Genomic DNA, 23,997 nt, shown 5'->3' on the forward strand with positions numbered 1-23,997 from the left:
ACATATGTCACGTGCTGCACTCCAGGAAGGCATTCACTCTGCAGTCTTGGCAAATGTAACCAAATTCCTAGTTAGCTGGAGCAAAATATGCCTCACATATGAGAATAATGCCAAGACTAAATTTAGGTGCCAAGTATTTATTAGAACAGGAATTTTCCTGTTGTGACAAATTTGATTTGCTGCTGTTAAAACTTAAATTAAAACCTCATTCCTTTTTCTTTTTGCTGGAATAAATGTATTCAATCACTTATTAAAACAAAAAGTTAAAAATATTTTTTCCTTGCACTTTAGGAATCTAAACCACAGCCACATTACTCATACTTGACAACTCTCCCGAAATGTCCGGGAGACTCCCGAAATTCGGGTAGGTCTCCCGGGAGAGCAGGCAAATATCTCGCAAGCGGCATCTTGCTGTCAAAATAACGCGATTCGCGGTGAATCGCTGCATTTTGGCCCCACAAACCCCCCCGCGTCAAAATGCCATTTTTGTCACGGGGGCTGGGCCAACATGGAGCAATTCACCGCGCCCCGCCCATCCCGCCCTCCAACCACGCCCCCTTGCCTGGGATCTCCCGGAAAGAAGTTTAAAAAGGTTGGCAAGTATGACATTACTGATATCGCAACGTCTCCATATACAAGAGCTGTGTGTGCCTGTGTAAAGTAGATGCTCTGTCAGTTTCTCAATATGATTACTGCATAACCGTGTCCATGGACAGTCAAACTAAGAAAAATACACAGGAATTATTTTTGTGTATACGGTGTATGCAAAGTTCCTTTAAAATGATATCACCTGCATGTGAAGTGATACAGTTTTACATTGAGTCTGGGCAGAACACAAGACAATCCTGTAAGAGAAATCTATGCTACTGACTAGTGGTGCACAAATGATGGCCTGCGGAGCTATGTTAATCACCCAAATCAATCTGACTGGCCTGCCCAAACAAACCAAGAATATTTTAGGCTTAGGCTGCCTGGCCGGCTAGTGGCTGGTCTACAGCCGCAAAAGGTCAGGAACAAATATTTTGGCCGACAGCTTACTACACATTACAGTTCTGTCAACAGGGAACGCTTGGTTGGCAGCACTGGCAATTAGTAAGCAGATCGTGAACCGGACTAGACCAGCAGCCCTATTAGCCTATTAATGGAAATATCTGCATGTGATACCTGGAAATGTTATACAAAAATAATTAAGTTAAATTCAAGCAGATATTTGTAATGTTCTGTATGTATTTCCATTTAGAAACAGTCCTAAAAAGGACTGTGAGCTCAATGCTGCCTTATAAGAGAAACTGGATCCTTTACACACAACTTAATCACCAAACTAGTGTACGGTCCAGTAATAATAATAATAATGGTTCCCCAAGGATATATATCACTGTAATTAAATCAAACACAAATACTGGGATCAAAATCTACTTTCTGAGCTAAAATTAACCAATACCATAGTTAGGTATGAAGTTTGCAATGTCAAAGGAACATGAATATTACTAAATATGGTCAGTCAAATTCTCCATGAGTAATATTAAATGGATACTGCTAAAAGCAATCTGAAATCTGTGGTGTACTGCGTATGATACAGGGATTGTCAAACACAAGAAATAATTGATGTATTCTGTCCTGACACTGCTAATAATCTTTGTTATGAAACTGGAGACTGACACCTGAAATGTAAACACGGACACTGCTGTTCAGACTCCAGATATGAAAACCATCACAAGCAAGTGCCTGGCACACAGCTAATGTTTCCAATGGACACCCACTGGTAATAAACCAGATCCATTATCACCCTTGGATTCAACTGTGGAATATATATGTTTATGGATGAGATTTTGGAGCACTAGTTTTCAATTAATGAATAATTTAGAAGTAGAAGCTGACATTACTTATTCAACCCCCCAAAAATGTGCAATAACACATAGCAACCAGACTTTCATTGCCTAATTTTCACCATATCGATAAAAACTGGTTGCCTTAAATTTTTACACATTTGCACTTTGTTAGCATTAACCTTCAAAGTTTATCACAAGTGGCCTGGAGCAGTAAAGTTAGGTCTTGTGCAGACGGATAATAAAAAAATAAATGGAAAAACCCCCAGATAAAAGCATTTTGCCTGCACTATGCACAGTGTCCCTTATTATAGAAATTCATTGCAATGTACCAAGGGTTAACATTTTTGCAGGGTGCAACCAATACTGACATTGATGCAAAGAGAAGCTAGGATGCCAGAAAGTGTTTGTGTATGTATTGGTCTGTGCATTATACTGTTCTTGTTTTTTCCATCAGCGATCACTATCAGCTATTTATATAGCGCCACTAATTCCGCAGCACCGTACAGAGACTATTTTCACATCAGTCCCTGCCCCATTGGCGCTTACAGTTTAAATTCCCTAACATACACACACGGACTGAAAGAAACCAACAAGAATATAATAGCAGCCAATTAACCTACTAGTATGTTTTTGGAGAGTGGGAGGAAACCGGAGCAATCGGAGGAAACCCACACACACAGTGATAAAGGGCACGTGCCAGGCCTTGAAATGTGTGTTGATCATGTATTAATAATACCAGTGTTAATGAGCCTGTGAAGTGATGGGTTTAATCTGCTACCTTGCTCCAACATACTTTATGGTGTTTCTCAACAACTAGATGTCACTGACTACTCCTACTCAAACTGCTTGGCCAAGCCAGTCACACACCAACCTGGTGTCCCCAGTTGTAAAACTATACAGCTGCCACTGCCATACCCCTTCACCGAACCTGGAATTGGTCACGCTTCTGCCACAGAACCTCATTGCTGCCTGTTCTTGTTGAACCCTTGCTGACTGCTTACTTTGCATTAGGACAGCTGGGTAGATGGCAAAGCACTGGCTCAGGATGCTGGGTTCAATGCCAGGGGATGGTTAATAAAATATATCCCCAGCATGTGTGGGGAAGGGGATACTAATGTTGTGTAAATTTTAGTCTTGATTATTTCATTAATTTATATACAGGGTGTTCGGAAAGTCACTGTGCACTTTTCATAAAGCAGTGAAAACAGTGGAGAATTGAAGCAGTGGAAAAGTTGCCCATGGCAACTAATCAGCATTGAGGTAACTCCTAATTTGCATATTATAAAATTATACGGAGCAGCTGATTGGATGCCATGGGCAACTTCTCTATTGCTTCAATTCTCCACGGTTTTCACTGCTTTATGAAAAGACCCCATATTTTGTTTCAGATTTTGATCCCAATATGGTTTTAAACAACTGAACGTGTATGGCTAATCGAACACGTATTCTGAAAAGGGGATAGATGCACAGATGTGGTGCGACAGCGATTTACTCAAAAATTCCTAGACACACCTGCTCCACATCGCAATGTAGTTCTTAACATTATCGTCAAGTTTCACGAAACATCATCTGTGGTTGATGCCAAACGCTGTGGAAGGCCAGCATAGTTATCAGAGGAGAAACTTTTGGATATTTCTGACAGTATGCTGCAGAGTCCATCAAAATCATTACGAAAGTTAGCCCAGTAGAATGATATTGGTCTTGGAACTGTTCATAAAGCCGGGAGAAAGAAGTTATGGCTCTTCCCATACAAAATAATGGCGGTACAAGAACTGAAAAGCAACTGACCATAAGAAAAGATTACCAGGGGCGCACGCACCCAAAAAAACACAACAAAAAAAACAAAAACGAGAGAGCTGCTGCAGCACTGTACTATACAGCAGCCACGGCGCTGTTAAAGAAGCGTCCGCGGCGGTGCTGTATGCTGCTATATAGTACAGTGCCGCTATGTGGGGCACTTCGTTAGCGAAGGGGAGGGGTTTCTTGAGACCCAGAAACCCCCCCTGCGTCCGCCCCTGAATACACTATTGCAGATGGTTTAACCAATTTATCACAGAGAATACAGATAGTGTTGAATGTGACCTTTTTCACAGATGAAGCGTAGTTCGTCTGTGAAAACAGATAACAGCATTCATCCGTCAAAAAACAGCATTCTTTCAGTCTATTTCAAGCGAGCAACTGATAGAGGTGTTTAGAAACAAAATAAAAATAATCCAAGCCTGTCTTGATGCCAACGGTGGTAATTTTCAACATTGCTTATAACTATCATTCGTGTTTACATCATGTATCATACATTGTATAACGTGTGTTAATAAATATACACGAGTACACAGTGACTTTCCGAACACCCTGTATTTGATTTAAAATGATAGGAAAATAGGATTTTTTTAAAGCAGGATTGTGAAATCAAGTTTCTAATTACTCCATGTTCTCTAATAATGCTCCAATATTCGAAGTCTACTAAATGACATTGTCACTGCACCCACTTAAGAGGGTTTATCTTACCTTCTCTCCTTAAGATTCTTAGTAAGAGACTCTAAAGCCTTTAAGAGTTTGTGCCAGTTAATTTTAAAAGCAATGCATAACAAATCAACACATGCCCGGTATCTAGAGAAGGATGATAGTTTAATTTAAACTCTATTAAACAGAATCTTTGCCTACTGCAATGCTAATATGTAAACAATCTCTTGGATCCCATCGCTGCAGACATTAACAAGAGGAAAATCCTGCTCCCGTATGACGCAAAGAGCAAACATCTGGTCGGCCAGCAGCAATAATTAAAATTGATCACATCCATTTTTCCCTTAACCAAGAAGCAGAAACAGTGTGAAAACGTGCCATGCGTGACAGAATTACTGTATTAATCTCAGGAAAAACACTGTCTGAAAATAATATCTTATATGCGGTCAATGATGGATAGCTGTACAGTCTCCAATTCTCTTGTATGGCAGAAGTTACGCGGTACATGTTACCATATGTCTGTTTAAGTCAATATTATTATATGCCATGTGATTTCTAAAACCCATTGATAAACTGTCTTTTTTGTTCTTTCGCTTATGTAAATACCCTATTTAAAATGTATAAGCTTCAGGGGAAACTATACCATATAGTCACAGAAGTTATTGTGCTTTCAGCATATTCATCAAAGTATCACCCACTTTGAGATTTCATTGTGGCAGCTCCCAGTCAGGGCCCAATCAGAGGGGCTGTAGGGGAACACAGATTGTCTGGACGGTTTATGAAAGTTGCACAAAAATAAAAAAGGAGATTCAAACAACCTCTATTAATAAATAAGTTCTAAATCTCCTTTAAACATATAGGCCTTAGACTAGGTCATAAAACTAAATAGAGAGAGCTGCTGCGCATGTGCAGCAGCTCCATTTCGGCGGCACTGTATTGTACAGCAGCCGTGGCACTGTCAAAGAAGCGTCCGCGGCAGTGCTGTACTACAATACAGCTCTGCCGCGGACGCTTCTTTGACAGCGCTGCGGCTGCTGTACAATACAGTGCCTCTATGTAGGGGCACTGTTTAGCCCCCGATCTTTGCGGAGGGGAGGGGTTTCTGTAGAACCAGAAACCCCCCCTCCCTGCGTGTGCCCCTGCCATCATCTTGTGCACTGTATTAATCTGTCAACTCGCTGGTGCAATGCAAAACAAAAATGCCTACAGCCTACACTAGTGTGAACCCATAACACCCTGCTGAAGAGGAGAAGCAGAACTTTGCAGAGGGGTTACAGAGATGGCAATATAGAATAGAGCCTTTCTAGGTACCCCTGATGCAAGTTTAGCTGTCCCTTCCCTCCTGTTGCATTTGGTAACACAATCAATTAGCCCCCAGCCTAGGCCATACAATAGAGGCAGAGTGATATTTATTAGCCCCAAGTCTAGTGTTTTCTATTTTACATCTTTGAGGTCATGGAAATGGGAAGGACTCTGGAGGCGACAACTTATTAATTCCAGAGCAAGTCTTAATACTCCATTAGTCCTTTCAACACTGGAACCTGCTTAGAGCAACCAGTCCAAAGTTACTAAATAACGTTTTCCTTCCCGACTCTCCAGTGCACCAGGGGGGATACTAGATTTTGGGTTAACTAGAATCCCTCTTTTCCTGTTAATTGCTTCCCTTCTCTCCCAGACTCTGCTCAATGGAAAGGTCTTATGTTATATTTTATTTGTAAGGAAATGTTTTTTATATATTGTTATTTTATATAAATGACTTAAAAAAACAGCAAAATACCAGCAGAAAAACAAACAAAAATAACAACATACTTTACTTGGTAACTTGGGCCAATAAGAAACTATTGCTCCAAAGTATCAACAGGTCATACTAAATACACTATATGGACAAAAGTATTTGGCCCCACCTATTAATTATTGAATTGAGGTGTTCAATCAGACCCATTGCCAAAAGGTATAAAACCAAGCACCTAACCATGCAGTCTCCATTTGCAAACATTTGTGATAGAAATGGGTCATTCTGAATAACTCAGTGACTTTAAGCATGGTACTGTCATAGGATGCCACTTTCCAATAAGACATATGAAATTTAATCTCTACTAGATATTCCACGGTCAACTGTAAGTGATATTAGAAAGTGGAAGCGTTTAAGAACACTGCAACTCAGCCATGAAGCAGACCACATAAAATCACAGAGTGGGGTCAACGACTGCTAAGGTGCATGGTGCATGGGCAGCACGGTGGCTAAGTGGTTAGCACTTCTGCCTCACAGCGCTGGGGTCATGAGTTCAATTCCCGTCCATGGCCTTATCTGTCAGGAGTTTGTATGTCCTCCCCTTGTTTGTGTGGGTTTCCTCCAGGTGCTCCGGTTTCCTCCCACACTCCAAAAACATATTGGTAGGTTAATTGGCTGCTATCAAAATTGACCCTAGTCTGTCTGTGTCTGCTAAGGTGCCTGGTGCGTAAAAGTCACCAACAATCTGCTGATTCTATAGCTGAAGGGTTCCAAACTTCCAATGTCATTAATGTAAGCACAAAAACTGTGCAGCGGGAGCTTAATAGAATGGGTTTCCATTACCGAGCAGCTACATGCAAGCCTCACATCACCAAGACCAATGCCAAGCATCGGATGGAGTGGTGTAAAGCACACAGACACTGGACTGTGGAGCAGTGGAAACGTGTTCTGTGGAGTGCCGAATTGCGCTTCTGAGTTTGGCAGTCTGGGTTTGGTGGATGCCTTGAGAATGTTGCCTGCCTGACTGCATTATGCCAACTGTGAAGTTTGGTGGAGGAGGGATAATGATATGGGGCTGTTTTTCAGGGTTATCTCCAGTGAAGGACAATCTTAATGCTTCAGGATACCAAGTCATTTTGCACAATGCTATGCTTCCAACTTTGTAGCAACAGTTTGGAGAAGGCCCTTTTCTATTCCAACATGATTCTACACCAGTGCACAAAGCAAGGACTACAAAGACATGGTTTGATGAGTTCGGTGTGGAAGAACTTGACTGGCCCACACAGAACCCTGACCTCAATCCCATCGAACACCTTTGGGATGAACTGGAACGGAGATTGCGAGCCAGGCCTTCTAGTCCAGCATCAGTGCCTTTAAACACATTGCCGTTTTACATTTTGCCTGCAAGTCACCGAATAACGCAAATTTGCAGAAATCGGACCTTAATACATTTACCACCTAGTCTTCTGTTGAAGATCGGCACTAAAGAGAGGGCATTTGCCACATGAGATGCACTCCTTCTACAGTATTCCTCCGGAATAAAACACTTTCATTTTTAGATGACAAGTGAGCCGATATGTGCTGCATCATGTAGTGCTGGAAAAGCTTAACCACAAAGCATTAAAATGTAGGCAGCCCCTTGCTTTTTTTAGACTGTAATAAGGACTCCTCCCATCTTACTACATGCTTTTTCCAGGACTGAAGACTAATACATCTTTCTTCCTTTTCAGCAGATGTCCTACTCTAGCATTCATATTATACTGCCCACAAAGCTTTAACTGACCTCATATTCTTTTATTTATTAGCAGAACTTTACATTCAAGGAAACTGCTCAACTAGTTATGCTGTGCATGAAAAATGAATTTCCCTCATTTGATTTATTAGTAATCTACAAATATACACCATGCTAAAGCCAATTCTACAATTCTTCAGCGGACACACTTGACAGATGGTATTTCTTAGCAGAGAGCTTCTCTCACCCACTGTTATCCATTTGCTCGGCATGACTGCCAAACGATTGGGTTTCATGATGTTGACAATTTGGTCACATGGATGTGTGGCCATACTGAATAGATCCAGTCATTAGGTGGGGCAACTGAATAGATAATTAGGAACACTGTTTCCTGTCCATCTACATACACAATATCATTACAATTTGTCTTAAAAAAAAACAAAAAAAAAAAAAACATGGATCGGCTCTTCAAAGACTAAACAAACAATATCACAATTTAGTTTTTCTAACTACCTGAAACTTCTATCAATCACATATATGCACTGGAGAGAGCAAGCAAATATAACCATCTTTTTTTTTGGTTAGCTTTACAAAGGTATCACTCCTATAATACTTTTGTCTTTTTTGACACAAAAGTATTTATCACATAGATTTGTCTGGGTAATACAGTACTGCAATAATAAGAATAATAAAAAAAAATGTTGCTACACATTTTTACATAGAGAATCAAAATCGTAAATAAAAAAAAAAGGTTTTGTGTGGTTGACAAAAATAAGCTTAATTTTATCAGTCTTGGCCATGGCCGAAGAATTGCAGGTCAATTTAGACATTTGCAAAACATGATTATTGTATACCAGCAAGTGATCAATAATTACATGCTAACTAAAGTAACTCAGGGATAAAGCCAAAGAAATGCCAAAAGTATAATGCCAAAATGTGGGAACTAGTCTGCTATGCTGCTCCAGAACACAGTCCTGTTCTATTTTCTGCAAGAAGGTTACAGAGATCATTTAAAAAGAGCAATTCTCCAAGGAAATTCTGTTTCATAGCCAACAAAAACATCCCAATATAGGAATTGATGGGCAAAAATCTTAATGCATGTGTGTGCCTGAATTTATATATATATATATATATATATATATATATATATATATATATATATATATATATATATATATATATATATATATATATATATATACACGTACACATACACACACACATACTCTAAGTACTTATATACAGTCATGGCCAAACATTTTGAGAATTACACAAATATTCTTCACAAAGTCTGTTGCCTCAGCTTTTATGCTGGCAATTTGCATATACTCCAGAATGTCATGAATATTGATCAGATGGACTGCAATTAATTTCAAAGTCCCTCTTTGCCATGACAGTGAACTTTATCCCAAAAACAACATTTCCACTGTATTTCAGCCCTGCCACAAAAGGATCAGCTGACATCAGGTCAGTGATTCTCTCGTTAACAGAGGTAAGGGTGTTGACGAGGACAAGGCTGGAGATCACTCTGTCATGATCGAGTTAGAATAACAGACTGGAAGCTTTAAAAAGAAGGGTGGTGTATGAAATCATTGTACTTCCTCTGTTCACCATAGTTATCTGGAAGGAAACACGTGCAGTCATCATTGCTTTGCACAAAAAGGTCTTCACAGGCAAGGATATTGCTGCTAGTAAGATTGCACCTAAATGAACCATTTATCGGATCATCAAGAACTTCAAGAAGGTTAAATAGTTGTAAAGAAGGCTTTAGGACGCCCAAGAACATCAAGCAAGCGCCAGGACTTCTCCTAAAGTTGATTTAGAAGCAGAATCGGGACACCATCTGTGTAGAGCTTGCTCAAGAATGGCAGCAGGCAGGTGTGAGTGCATCTGCATACACAGTTAGGCGAAGACTTTTGGAGGATGGCCTGATGTCAAGAAGGCCAGCACAGAAGACACTTCTCTCCAGGAAAAATGTCAAGGACAGACTGATATTCTGCAAAGGGTACAGGGACTGGACTGCTGAGGACTGCGGTAAAGTAATTTTTTCTGATGAATCCCCTTTCGGGATTTTTGTTTGGGGCATCTGGAAGAACGCTTGTGCGGAGAAGGAAAGGTGAGTGCTACCATCAGTCCTGTGTCATGCCAACAGTAAAACATCCTGTGACCATTCATGTGTGGGGTTGCTTCTCAACCAAGGGAGTGAGCTCACTCACAATTCTGCCTAAGAACACAGCCATGGATAAAGAATGGTACCAAAACATTCTCCAAGAGCAACTTCTCCCAATCTTTCAAGAACAGTTTGGTGACGAACAATGCCTTTTCCTGCATGATGGGGCACTTTGCCATAAGGCAAAAATGATAACTAAGTGGCTTGGGTATCAAAACATCAAAATTATGGATCCATGGCCAGTAAACTTCCCAGACTTTAATACCATTTAGAACTTAAATCAATCCTCAAGAGGCGGGTGGACAAACAAAAACCCACAAATTCTGACAAACTCCAAGCAGTGATTAGGTAAGAATGGCAGCCATCAATCAGTATGTGGCCCAGAAGTTGATTGACAGCATGCAGGGGGAATTGCAGAGGTCTTCAAAAAGAAAGGTGAACACTGCAAATATTGACTCTGCATAAACTTTATGTAATTGTCAATAAAAGCTTTTGACACTTATGAAATGCTTGTAATTTTAAGTCAATATACCATAGCAACATCTGACAAAAAGGTCTAAAAACACTGAAACAGCAAACTTTGTGAAAACCAATACTTGTGTCATTCTCTAAGCCTTTGCCCATGACTGTACAATGGACATTGAAAAACTACACTGGTCAAAGGAGTAAACAAAACATTACACTTTACTCTTGCTTATATACACACACGAGTGTTTAAAGCAGGGGTGTCCAACCTTTTAGCTTCCCTGGGCCACATTGGAAGACGACGAGTTGGTTTGGGCCGCACATAAGATACACTATTAATAACGATAGCTGATCATCCAAAAAAACCATAGAAAACATAGTTAACATATATATTTGAGAAAAAAAGTGATATATATATATATATATAATCACTTTTTTTTCAAATCCCCCTTTACTTACCTTTCAATCGCCCTGTTAAAAAATCCTCTCTAGTTATTATACTATAATCACTTTTTGTATTGTTTCGATGCAATATCAATAAAGTGCATTTAAGCCAGGCATTGTATATCAGGGTGCCCTGACCAGGCCTGCGGTACCTGACATATACATCACTGTGACCCCAAATTGTGACCTGTTTAGCTAATTACACCACTATGTTAGTTAAGGGATAACAACTTATAATGGGCCAAAGAGAATAATATATAATGCCCCATTAGTATTACAAGTAGAAGTATGTAGCAGGGAGATAAGGTCCATGATGTTCCAGGACCAGGTGACTTTTATTCACTGGTCAGCGTCCCTTGAAATAATAAAAAAAATCCCCCTTAACTTACCTTTTAATCGGCTTGTTCTCCTGTCCTCTTCTCTTCTCCAATTCTGATGCTGATTGTTCTTCTCACGCAGGTGACTCCTCTGTGCTGCGCTCCGCAATGGATGTTGGGCGTGAGCACCGCACGGAGGAGGAGACAAGGGAGGGAGCCGGAGTACCAGCTGACGTGACCGCAAGGTAAGTATTTTCTTTTCTTTTTTTTGCAGGATTTTTTTTTCCATTAACAGTGTTGCCCCCTTGCCACAACCAAAACTCCTTCTGGGCCACATTTACAGGCGTACTGGGCCGCATGCGGCCCGCGGGTTGGACAACCCTGGTTTAAAGCATGTGCTTAAAGCCTCCCTACAGTACAATGTACTTTGTTCTAAACAAGTGCTCCAATGAAACTCTGTTTTATTGTACTGATCATAAATGCAGCAGTCATTCAAATATATGCAAACGTTTGCCAGAAATTGTGTGTGTAACGGACCAAACAATGATGGGATTGGACTATCATTGCCAAAGCCCATTTAGAAGACTTTAAGAACCACATGTTGAAAACCTGATCTTGAAAGAAAAAATTTCTAGCACCATCACACCAAATTTTGGTTCTACTCTGCTGCTTTAATAGGCGTTACCTATGAGATGATCCTGTCTCCAATCTCTGTAATGTCTAACTAGGGTACTGTATTGTCTGACGGTAAAAAAAAAAACCAAAAAAAACCTTCACTAGTCAGTTTACTGGCTTAACAAAATGAAGCATTCAAAACATCTGTGTGCCATGGGCTTTCGTCTTCTTAAGGATCGTCTCTTGCCAAGTTTTCCCACCTAAGTAGACTCTACATTATGACCCCTTCAGCCAGTGCAAAATGCTGTACTCCCTATATTCCCATTTATATCTGCATACAGACTGGTATTATCCACAACTGCTTCCATTTTTTTCTATCAGGGAAGTGCTGGTAAAAGCATTACTTTCAGTTATTGTTACTAGCATTTACATGTATATCGCATAATGGCATTTTAAACCTAGTCCATTCAAAAAACAATTAAAATTCTTCTGTTAAGGATAAATAATATCTTTTGTTTATATTATACCAGCACAAAAGCAAACACTTCTTTCAGCACCAGATTCAAGGTCATTACTTTGGAAAGTGTCATGTGCTGCATTAATTACATTTTTTTATTGTTTATGTGGATACAGTTTTGATAACAGCCCTTCTCTCTCAGTCCTACCAGTTTGTCACTTCTCACGGTGCTACAAACAGTTGTGACAGAGTGGAACATTTTCAGATGCACATTAAAGACAAATTGTAACAGCTACACCCCGTGTATTTCAATGGAAAAAATTAGAAACTCATCTAAGCAATGAGCCGGTTGTAACATTGGTCTGAGGCAGCATTACTGTTATTTAGCGAATACCTAGTGGTATTTAACATTTTTAAGCAAAGAGGCTAAGTGGCTGTAGAAAATGTTTTGGGACACCATACGGAGTGGTTAATTGCTGACAAAGCATTTTGGACAATCAGACAAACAACCTAAAGTGGACATATATACATTGGGTAGAATACATTTTGTGCTTTTTTTTTACAGATATTTTAATTTTAATTTTATTTTTTATAGTCGTAAGAAAGCAGCCCATCAACAGGAACCAATATGTTATGAGTATTAGTCAGGCATTGTGTCAATGATGTCACTGGCTCATAACAAATGGATAGGCTGCATCCTGGTTCACGCCACAAACTGGATGGCTCCATTGCATGTAGGCGACTGGCCCACTTTAAGCACATCACTAACTTGGCTTACTGAGTAAAGAAAGTAAGATGTATCACATTAAATTACATTTTATTTTATAAAATGGATTACAAGACAATCCTAAAATTAAATGCATAAATGTGACCATTTATCATTGTGCTTCTTTATCCATATTTAATAGTAGTATATGGTATAAAGTTCTTATCTTGAATCTCCAATGAAAGATATTAACCTTATTTCAACGTGAAGTAGTTCTTTAAATGCTTCCTGACATTTAAATCATCAGCCACATTCAATTTTTAAGTGGAGTGAAAAAAACACATCAACAGTGGAAAACTAAAAGGTGATTTCCATCTTCACAGTATGCTATACTTTTGAAGCATTCTGAAATGGAGATTTTAATGTGTGACCCTAATTGACTGGATTCCAAAGGGGTACAGTTAATTTAATTTCCAAATTGAAAAACATTCAAATCTCTCATATCTGATCATAATTTGTTTATTGAATACCAATATTAATCCAGAGGAAGGCAATATTTTTGGACAATTTTCCAGATCTATCTATAATATACCCATGTATATGTATTCTAAAATAATGATTTCAGCTTTTATAGTACTCATTACAGATATTGATTTAATTTGAATGCCTCAATACCAAGTACTCTTTGTCATGGGTTGATGTACATTAGTTTTAAACCAAATGGTTTTTAATAGTTATATATTTTTTTGTTTGTTTTTTAATAAACCACCGTCCAAAATTAACCCCTTGAATCCCTATTAAGTGATTTTGTTGTTTAGTGGTTAAGGAAGTTATTGTTAGTTTAGCCTACTCCAAAAACATACTAGTAGGTTAATTGGCTGCTATCAAATTTGACCGTAGTGTGTGTGTGTGTGTGTGTGTGTGTGTGTATGTGAGTGTGTTAGAGAATTTAGACTGTAAGCTCCAATGGGACAGGGACTGATGTGAGCGAGTTCTCTGTACAGCTCTGCAGAATCAGTGGCACTATATAAATAGATGGTGATGATGATGATGGTACTTGTATCGAAGACTGGGTTCAGAATAGTCTGTTCCAAGGTATGCCCAGAAGGATGTCATCTATTATCAAAAACATTTTTTTTTGTTTCTATAGTTGTTTCCAGACACCCAAGAGCATGGACAATAAAGCTACTTTATTTTTCCATGCCTGTACTCAGAGCTTCTAAGTGAATGTAGACAAGATTTGGGGTAATGAAACTGCAGCTTTCCGTACCTATGTATGTCACCCACAGTAATTCAGTATTTGTCTACTGCCTGCACATGGCAGTTAATGTAAACAATAGGATTTTTTTTTTATTCCAGTGGCTAAGGGGTCTATGCATCATTACAATGCGGTGCCACTGAATATGCATCGCTGCGATTTGCAGCGATGCATATTGAAGCACCGCTGGAATGCATCATGCTGCAGCATCTCGGGAGCCCCGGCGAAGTGAGTCCTCTGCTGGGATCTCATTTTCCAATTTACCGTCAGCCTAGCACTGTCGGTGAGAAGAGGAAGCGCTTTCGTTGTAATGAGTCCTGCAAAGCAGGAGGGCTTCAGCAGGATCCCATAGGAAAAGAAAGATAACACCAACCTGAGATGGAGAGATCTTTCTGTGCAATGCAAAACTTTTCAAAGCATCATGCATTGCAGAACTTCACAGTCCCCATATTAATCTATGGGGACTGCAAAGAGAGACGTAAATATGGCAGGACAAATATTTGATTCCTCCTTCAATAAGCCCCTGATGCAATCTGCGATGGCCATTTATCCATTCAATGGCACATCGTAGCTTGACGCACAGACCCCTAACTGACCATAATATGTGCTAACTGACAGACATAGAAGAAATCGGTCACTTGATAAATTGAATGCATTAGTTTAGGATGACTTAATAAACTTCACACAGTGCCAGACATATCATTTGCAGGATATACACTCAGTGCACACTTTATTAGGAGTACTGGCTTATTAATGCAAATATCTAATCAGCAAATCATGTGGTAACGATTGGTTGTTCAGAGCAAACACCAAAATGGAGAATAAATGTGATCCAAGAGAGTTTGACCGTTATAGGATTGTTGGTGCCAGAAGGAGTGGCTTGAGTGTAACACCCCTTGTTCCGGTTAGGGTGTATATATCAATTTGTGTGTGTGGTCTGTAAATGAATCCAGTATCTTGTATTCCGGATTGCGCAGTGCCTCCCCCTTGGTCTGATTACCCAAGGGTCTTCTTTGGGTAGTGTCCTGGTTGGAGCAACACCAGAGGGAGACCAGGGAACCCTCTGCCCCCCTTCACTGGACCAGAACCACATACTAATGAATAATATCACACATGAATTATGTATAGACGCCACACTGGCACATTTATTAGTGTGGTTCAAGCTTCTAACGGGATTTTCCAATATTTTAAATAAAAAATATAAATTGTAGTTTAAACAAACAATTGTATATAAATTGATAAATAGTACTATATAATACATATATATTCTCTCTTCTCTATTATTCTACTAAGAGGTACCTCTCTGTAAACTACAATCATCTGGCAAATATAACTAATATCAAACAATTAACATGAAAGAAGTTCAGCAGCATAGACATATGTTTACACTTTGGGGATTTCACCATCTATCCCTTAGATATGACCATATAGTCACTTCAATATCGTAGGCTCCTCACACCACAGGTTTGTGAATTTCTCTTGTAGGTGAATGAAAATAGTGAGGTAGTCTGTACAGTATCTCATACATGTAATTCAGTCTCAGCTCAGTGCAAATCGGGGATTGTAGTTGCTGGTTGACTATAGTTCCCTAATGCGCATGTGCAGACGTTCGTGTCTGCCAGCGCTACATGAGTATATCAAACTGGTATTTCCTGGGGATTTTCATGCACAACAGTCTCTAGAGTTTGCAGAGAATGGTGCACAAAACAAAACACATCCAGTAAACGACAATTCTGACTGAGAAAACACCTAGCTAATGATAGAGGGGAATTGCCAATCTAGTTCAAGTCGACAGGAAGGTGACAGTAAGTCAAATAACCATGTGTTACAACAGTGGTATGCAGAAGAGCATCTCTGAATGCACAGCATGTCAACACTTGCACTGGATGGATTATAGCAGCAGAAGACACTACAGGATTCCACTCCTGTCAGCTAAGAACAAGAAACCGAGTCTATAGCGGGAACAGGCGCATCAAAAGTGGATAGTTGGACTGTTGCCTGATTTGAGAAATCTCAATTTCTGCAGCAATAGTTAAATGGTAGGGTGAGAATTAAATAACATGAATCGATGGATCCATCCTACCTTGTGTCAAAGGTGGTGGTGTAATGGTGTGGGAATGTTTTCTTGACACACATTAGGCCCTTTAATACTAACTGAGCATTGTTTAAATGCCACAGCCTACCTGAGTGTTATTGCTGATCATGTGCATCCCTTTATGGCCACAGTCTACCCATCTTCTAATGGCTACTTCCAGCAGGATAACAAGCCATGTTACAAAGCACACGTTATCTCAAGTTGGTTCCACGAACATGACAACGAGTTCAGTGTACTCCATTGGCCTCCACAGTCAGCAGATGTCAATCCAATACAGCACCTTCCGGATGTGGTGGAACAGGAGATTTGCAGCATGAACATGCAGCAGACAATTGTGCAGAAACTGTGCAATGCTATTATGTCAGCAAGGACCAGAATCTCCAAGGAATGTTTCCAGCACCTTGTTGAATTCATACCATGAACAACTGAAGTCTATCCTGTAAAGGGGGTCCTACCAAGTACTAGTACGCCTTTCACTCAATCCCTCCACAATGTATATTTCATTTCCATACTACTTATACACCTGTATCACAAATATTAAATATTGAGGCTGAATAAGTAATACAATGTATTTTTGTCTCTGTTGCATAATTTGGACCACTCTCCATTACTGCAGGATTATGATTCTAGTGTTTTATTAATTGAATTCATTAATTTGAATCAAATAATTTGATTCTAATAAAACATATATGATTATATATAAATGTTCTTGATATATTAAAATGAATATCTACTCACCATGTTGAAAATGCATGTTACCCCCATTAAGTTTACACCCATAAAAACAGGGACATGTAATATGGGTTTCTCAGTTTAGTTTATTTATAAATCCATGCAAGACATCAGTCTGTTGTTCAAAGAGCAAGTTTGCAAACCAGTCTTAACCAGCAGTGAACGGTTTGTGGAACTTGTCACACGAGGTAAATGGATAGATCAGATTGTTGGGACAATAATTTTAACTCTTGTGCTCCTGTGAGGTAATCCAACAAACAAGTGTGGTTGGCGACACCGATTTGACACACAGATACAACAGGCTGTAACTTAGAAAGTATCTGTGGGGTCATCAAAGCAAACCACTCCAGCAACACAGTTTTTAACTACAATTATACCTCATTTAGAGGAAAAGTGTAAATTGAAAAAAAAAAAAATGTTTGTATGTTAAAAATAAACAGCTTTTTAACACTATGGGGGGTATTTAATTGTTAGCGAGATCGCTGAAATACTCGCGCTCCAAAAATATTACCGTTAATGCGGTAATATTGCGCGTAAATACCGTTAATACGGTAATTTACTCTCTGAAATTCAGCGAGATATTACCGTATTAACTGTAATATTTTTGGAGCGCGAGTATTTCAGCGATCTCCCTAACAATTGAATACCCCCCTATGTTTCAGCAAGATCTTGAAAAACCCTTAGTTAGACACCATTTATTATTATTTGTCATCCATTTTGTTAATGTACCATACTTACATTATTTGGTTGTTCAAGACAGACAAGCAGGGGTGCACGCAGGGGGGGGGGGGGGGTTTCTGGTTCTCCAGAAACCCCTCCCCTCCGCGAACAGGCTCTAAACATTGCCCCTACACAGCAGCACTGTACTGGACGCTTCTTTGACAGCGCCGCGGCTGCTGTACAGTACAGCATTGCAGCTCTCTCTCTCTCTATATATTGTTTTGGGGGGGGGGGGATCTCCCCCTTAAAAATCCTGTGTTTGCCCCTGACAAGCACAACCTTTTCCTACTACAAATGGTGCTGGCCAGAGGAGGGAGCTTTTCAGGGGAGTTGGGGGAAGTTGAGTACAGCCAGTCAAAAATGCTTCAATTGTTTTATTTTCTGAACAAACTATTGAATTTCTATATACTCACACCAACATACCACACAGACACACGTTACAAACTAATTATTTTCAACTCAAAAAACAAATGACTGCTTCACCCACATTACAATTTGGCCTGACAGAGGACAAAAACAATGGGTGGCATATGGCATGTGTAGAATTGCTGTAGTTTAATTGCATGATTAAAATATAAAAAAAAAACAAAAAACTCTTCATCCAACTTTGATCCAATCAATTTTGGATTAAAAATTTCCACCGAAATCAATCGGATTATCCATCAATTTGGCCAATTAAATCTGATTGTATTGGATCACCTGTAACCAACACATGTTTTTAACACATTAAAAATAAACCCAAAAAAAAAAACCAGTTAGAGGATATACTGTTACAAACTGATCATTCTTTGTGTAGGCACACACACTATATGGACAAAAGTATTCGGACACTTAACCATTACACCAACAGGGACTATAATGACATTGTATTCAAATACATATACTTTAAAATGGAGTTGGTCCCCCTTTTGCAGCGATAACAGCTTCCACTCTTTTTTAAAGGCTTTCCACAAGATGTTGGAGTGTTTCTGTGGAATTTGAGCCCAATTATTCTGTAGAGCAGTGGTTCCCAAACTTTTGCAGTTCGCGGCACTCTTAGAGTCACCCCTCCAAAATAATTACTTAACAGTCCTGTTTTAGAGGTAGTTGGGTCAAAAAGTTGTAATAAGTATTTAGGTCACGACAGAAATACTTATTTAGTTGTATGCAAAAATGCCCCTCTAAAACCAGGCACACTGCCCCCTCTGCAACCAGGCACACTGCCCCCTCTGCAACCAGACACACTGCCCTCTCTCACGTTGCCCCCTCTGCCCTCTGTCACGCTGGCCCCCTCCTCTGCCCTCTGTCACGCTGGCCCCCTCCTCTGCCCTCCTCCTCTGCCATATGTCCCCCTCCTCTGCCCTCTGTCCCCCTCCTCTGCCCTCTGTCCTCCTGGTCTGCCCTCTGTCCTCTTGGTCTGCCCTCCTCTGCTCTCTGTCCTCCTCCTCTGCCCCCCTCCTCCTCTGACCTCCTGGTCTGCCCTCCGTCTGCTCTCTGTCCCCCTCCTCCTCTGCCCTCTGTCCTCCGTCCCCCTCCTCCTCTGCCCTCTGTCCTCCGTCCCCCTCCTCCTCTGCCCTCGGTCTGCTCTCTGTCCCCCTCCTCCTCTGCCCCCCTCTGCCCCCCTCTGTTCCGCGCCAGGCAAAAAAAAAAGAAAGAAAACAGAAATGTACCAATCCGCGCGGCGCCAGGACCCAGCAGCCTCCTCTCTCCCGCAGTTGTCACTGAATGACGTCAGTGACAGCTGCGGGAGAGAGGAGGCTGCTGGGTCCCGGCGCCGCGCGGATTGGTACGTTTCTGTTTTCTTTCTTGCCTGGCCCACGGCACCCCAGTGACAGCGCCGCGGCAACCCTGGGAGCCGCGGCGCACACTTTGGGAACCGCCGCTGTAGAGCATTTATGAGGTCAGGCACTGATGTTGGACGAGAGGCCTGACTCGCAATCTCCGTTCCAGTTCATCGCAAAGGTGTTCTCTGGGGTTGAGGTCAGGGCTCTATGCAGACCAGTCAAGTTCTTTCACACCGAACTCATCAAACCATGTCATTGCAGTCTTGCTTTGTGCACTGGTGCAGAGTCATGTTGGAATAGAAAAGGACCTTCCCCAAACTGTTGCCACAAATTTGGAAGCATAGCATTGTCCAAAATGACTTGGTATGCTGAAGCATTAAGATTGCCCTTCACTGGAGATAACCCTGAAAAACAGCCCCATATCATTATCCCTCCTCCACCAAACTTCACAGTTGGCATAATGCAGTCAGGCAGGCAACATTCTCAAGGCATCCGCCAAACCCAGACTGCCAAACTCAGAAGCGCAATTCGGCACTCCACAGAACACGTTTCCACTGCTCCACAGTCCAGTGTCTGTGTGCTTTACACCACTCCATCCGATGCTTGGCATTGGTCTTGGTGAGGCTTGCATATAGCTGCTCGGCAATGGAAACCCATTCTATTAAGCTCCCGCTGCACAGTTTTTGTGCTTACATTAATGACATTGGAAGTTTGGAACTCTTCAGCTATAGAATCAGCAGATTGTTGGTGACTTTTACGCACCATGCGCCTTAGCAGTCGTTGACCCCGCTCTGTAATTTTACGTGGTCTTCTGCTTCGTGGCTTAGTTGCTGTTGTTCCTAAACACCACTTTCACTTACAGTTGGCTACATGGAATATCCAGAAGGGATGAAATTTCTCAAACTGTCTTATTGCAGAGGTGGCATCCTATCACAGTACCATGCTTGAGGTCACTGAGCTCTTCAGAATGGCCCATTTTGTATCATAAACGTTTGCAAATGGAGACTGCATGGTTAGGTGCTTGATTTTATACACTTCTGGCAACGGGTCTGATTGAAACACCTCAATTCAATCATTAACAGATGTGGCCAAATACTTTTATCCATATAGTGTATCTGGAAACTAGAAACTTTACAGTTGGTGGTTGTTGTTCTGTGTTCTCAAACAAGTGTCGGCCATCTTTTTCTATTCGTGTGCCGGCTAAAATCTAATCAAACCCACGTCTGCCAGTTGTACATTTTTATAGATATTATTTATTATTGTACCATGCTAATAACATGATACTATTAATTATTATTAATTGCTTATAAGGACATGTATAATAAGTACTAGAAAGAGTGGAACAATTATTATGCAAAAAGTTATTGGGTATAATGATGGTATATGACAGTGTACCAATCTTAATGACTTATGGAATAAATTCTTCACTCACTTTTCTATACCGATGGTGGTCATGTGAAAGGAAACAGTCACGGGTGGTGTACCGGCGACGTTCGGTTACTGGAGTTAGGTGACATGACCTCACTGCTGTCACAAAGCAGGAACCCCCCGAACAAGGTATTAACGCTGCTTGCTGCAAACTGCAAAGCAATAAACGCAGACCTGCGAGAGGAGTGCGGCAGCTGTCAGTAGACACAAATGACGCCCCAGCCTCAAGCTTCTCCTTGTAGGACCAATCACTGCTATATGGTATCTGGTATATGGTTCCTGCTACTGGACAATGACTCCCCTACTTTTCTTGCATTACTACAACCTAATCGCTTTTTCCACTGCAGTTTACCCATTTACTTGCATGCTCCGTGGAGGTCTGGCATACATGCCGGTGTTTGCCAACCCCTGTTCTAGAATCTAGTAGCTTCAGTTAAGGATTCCATATCTGACGACCATAAAGAAGTAGTCTACCCATCATTGCAAAAATTATTATTTGTACGTTTTCTGCTTCATTGTTAGTAATTGGCTCTGCAATCAAATGGGCATGAAATATTAATGATAGGGATAGTTACAATACAAATTGCCAGTCTAACCCAGACTGACGGCTCATTCTTTATTAATTGCACTCACCATTTTTCAGTGGGCCCTTTCATTTTATTCATTTTGATATTATATGTTCACTCCACCATTTCATTTCCTGAAAACGGTAATAAACACCAATTAGAACAACTAAAGGCAAACAACAACAAATTATATCAGCATTTCACATTTATTTCTTATACGCCCATGGCATGATTTCATACAAGGTTTGTTCAAATGCATGTTAAATGATTAATTGGTAGACTTGCCAACTCATGCCAGTTCAATTACTGAAAATTTTACATTATGCAGGTTCTGTGGCTGATTGAAGTCAATCTTTATGTTACTTGGATTTAACAAGCCACAGAACCTGGATAATTTACATCAGTAATTAAATGGAAAAAAATGGATGCCGATTAATATGGAGAACATATTCTCAATACACACAAGCATTCATTGAGAATGGATGCACCATGGACACAAGAAAATGCTTTTAACATGGTCTCACATATATGGCATGATAGCATTCAATATAAACATTTTTGTGAGTTCTCCCTAAAGATTCTAGAGTGTTTGAACACACTTGAGCACATTACACCGTGGGCAAATTAAAGATACCCACGTTTATAAGTGCTTATTTTAAGGAGATGGTTAACCTAGCTAATGCCAAGGTCAAAAACAACATACCGGTACATAGTACTGGTTTGTCATTATACACAGCTTCACTATGACAAAACTTATGTGTGCAATATGTGATAATGTGCTACGGAATTTGCTGGCACTATATAAATAAATGTTGATGATGTGTGCAATATGTGATAATGTTGTCCAGTTAGTGCAAACTACTAGTTAATGAGAACCTGTCATTTTTAAGATAGAGTATGGTTTACATAGAGACTGTTGCTTGCTCCTGGGTGGCTTCCTCATACATCACAGCTTGTTAGTCTAATGAGAGCAGAAGTAACCCAGGAGCTAGCATGAGCCATTTTTACAGCTAGCATCTGACATTTGTCTCTTGTGCATAGAAATATTTTATGCTTGCTCCAGGAATGAGCATAGGGGGAGTTCTTTTTAGGACATACAAAGAGTATAATGTAGGTCTTCTTAGATGCTCTAGTCACCTTGTTCCAGTCACTTTTAGTGAATATTGAATTTTGGCACTAGTAAAAGCATGAAAACAAGTTAGGATTGAACCTATTGGTTCCAATGACCACATGTCCACTTACACCTGCTGTCAAGAGCTGCAGAACTCACTCTGTTCACGGGAACAAACCTGCAAGTGAACTCAAGTGGGGCAATGTAGTGTCCTCCATTGACACACACAGCCCTTATCCTGATCACAGATGCAAGTGCTGCTCACACACCACATGGTAAAACTGGTGACATATAACAAACAGTATCACTGGCATTCGCTTAACAGTAGTGGGTAACAACCCTTAAAATAGGGGTTCAAAGTGTAGAAGTGAAAAGAGAGCCCATTTTAATTGCACAAGACAGTAGTTAATATTGTAGTAATAAGATACAATAAGCAAAATTTAAATCAAGGAAATGGTGGTGCAGCACGGTGGCTAAGTGGTTAGCACTTCTGCCTCACAGCGCTGGGGTCATGAGTTCAATTCCCGTCCATGGCCTTATCTGTGAGGAGTGTTTGTATGTTCTCCCCGTGTTTGCGTGGGTTTCCTCCGGGTGCTCTGGTTTCCTCCCACACTCCAAAAACATATTGGTAGGTTAATTGGATGCTATCAAAATTTACGTACGTACGTGTGTGTGTGTGTGTGTGTGTGTGTGTGTGTGTGTGTGTGTGTGTGTGTGTGTGTGTGTGTGTGTGTGTTAGGGAATTTAGACTGTAAGCTCCAATGGAGCAGGGACTCTTCTTTTATGACATTAGGGTTTGCCACTCATCCAATTGCACCTCACACTACTGTCTACCCCTCTTGCACACATCATATAATGAAGTTAGTTCTGCAGCTTGTGGCCACAGCTGACGAAGCTTTACAGTAAGACATTTTATCCGCCCATCATATTGTATGCAAGAGTGGCATTACTTGTCTTAATTACTGCGCACAAGGCAGATCTTGGCCAAGATTGAGAACACAAATTAGAAAGACGCTTTGTGTCTCTATGACAACACAGTCACAATGCCCGTCTCCCCCACAACCATCTATACACACACATGTATACAGCCACATAGAGCCGGGCAGGTGCAGGGTGTGAGCAGCGCAGTGAGCAGTCTGCACAGCGTCCACCCGTTGCGGCTGCTCCTCCCCCCACCCCGACAACTGCCGCAGCAGCAGCAGCATCAGAGACACCCCGCAGTCCCCAGGCCTCATCACCTGATCTGTGCGCCGATCATACGGCCAGTCTGCTCCTTCCCAGGACTGCAAGCAGCATACAGACCGCAGCAGCAGCAGATGGCAACGGAGCAAGAGCTACTGATCGATGCTGCTAGGATCCGATGACAGGGGAACTGGGCGTGTCCGGACTCCGCACAC

At 40.8% G+C, this 23,997-nt stretch overlaps 1 protein-coding gene across 2 annotated transcripts in view; it reads right to left on the minus strand.

Annotated features, from left to right (window-relative positions):
• The window catches only part of AGTPBP1 (ATP/GTP binding carboxypeptidase 1), a 126,484-nt gene extending 102,487 nt beyond the window's left edge, over positions 1-23,997 (minus strand). Inside the window, exons 1-2 of one of the 2 annotated variants that reach the window (XM_075211063.1) lie at positions 23,839-23,996; positions 21,557-21,623 (exon numbers count right to left, since the gene is read on the minus strand). In XM_075211063.1, the coding sequence (XP_075067164.1) occupies positions 21,557-21,588 (32 nt within the window). In that variant the 5' untranslated portion in view covers positions 21,589-21,623; positions 23,839-23,996. Of the gene's footprint in view, positions 1-21,556; positions 21,624-23,838 lie in introns of both variants that reach the window. The other variant, XM_075211064.1, reaches the window with a different exon arrangement.

The sequence above is a fragment of the Mixophyes fleayi genome, chromosome 1, assembly GCF_038048845.1.
Source record: "Mixophyes fleayi isolate aMixFle1 chromosome 1, aMixFle1.hap1, whole genome shotgun sequence".
In the NCBI taxonomy this organism is placed as follows: Eukaryota; Metazoa; Chordata; class Amphibia; order Anura; family Limnodynastidae; genus Mixophyes; species Mixophyes fleayi.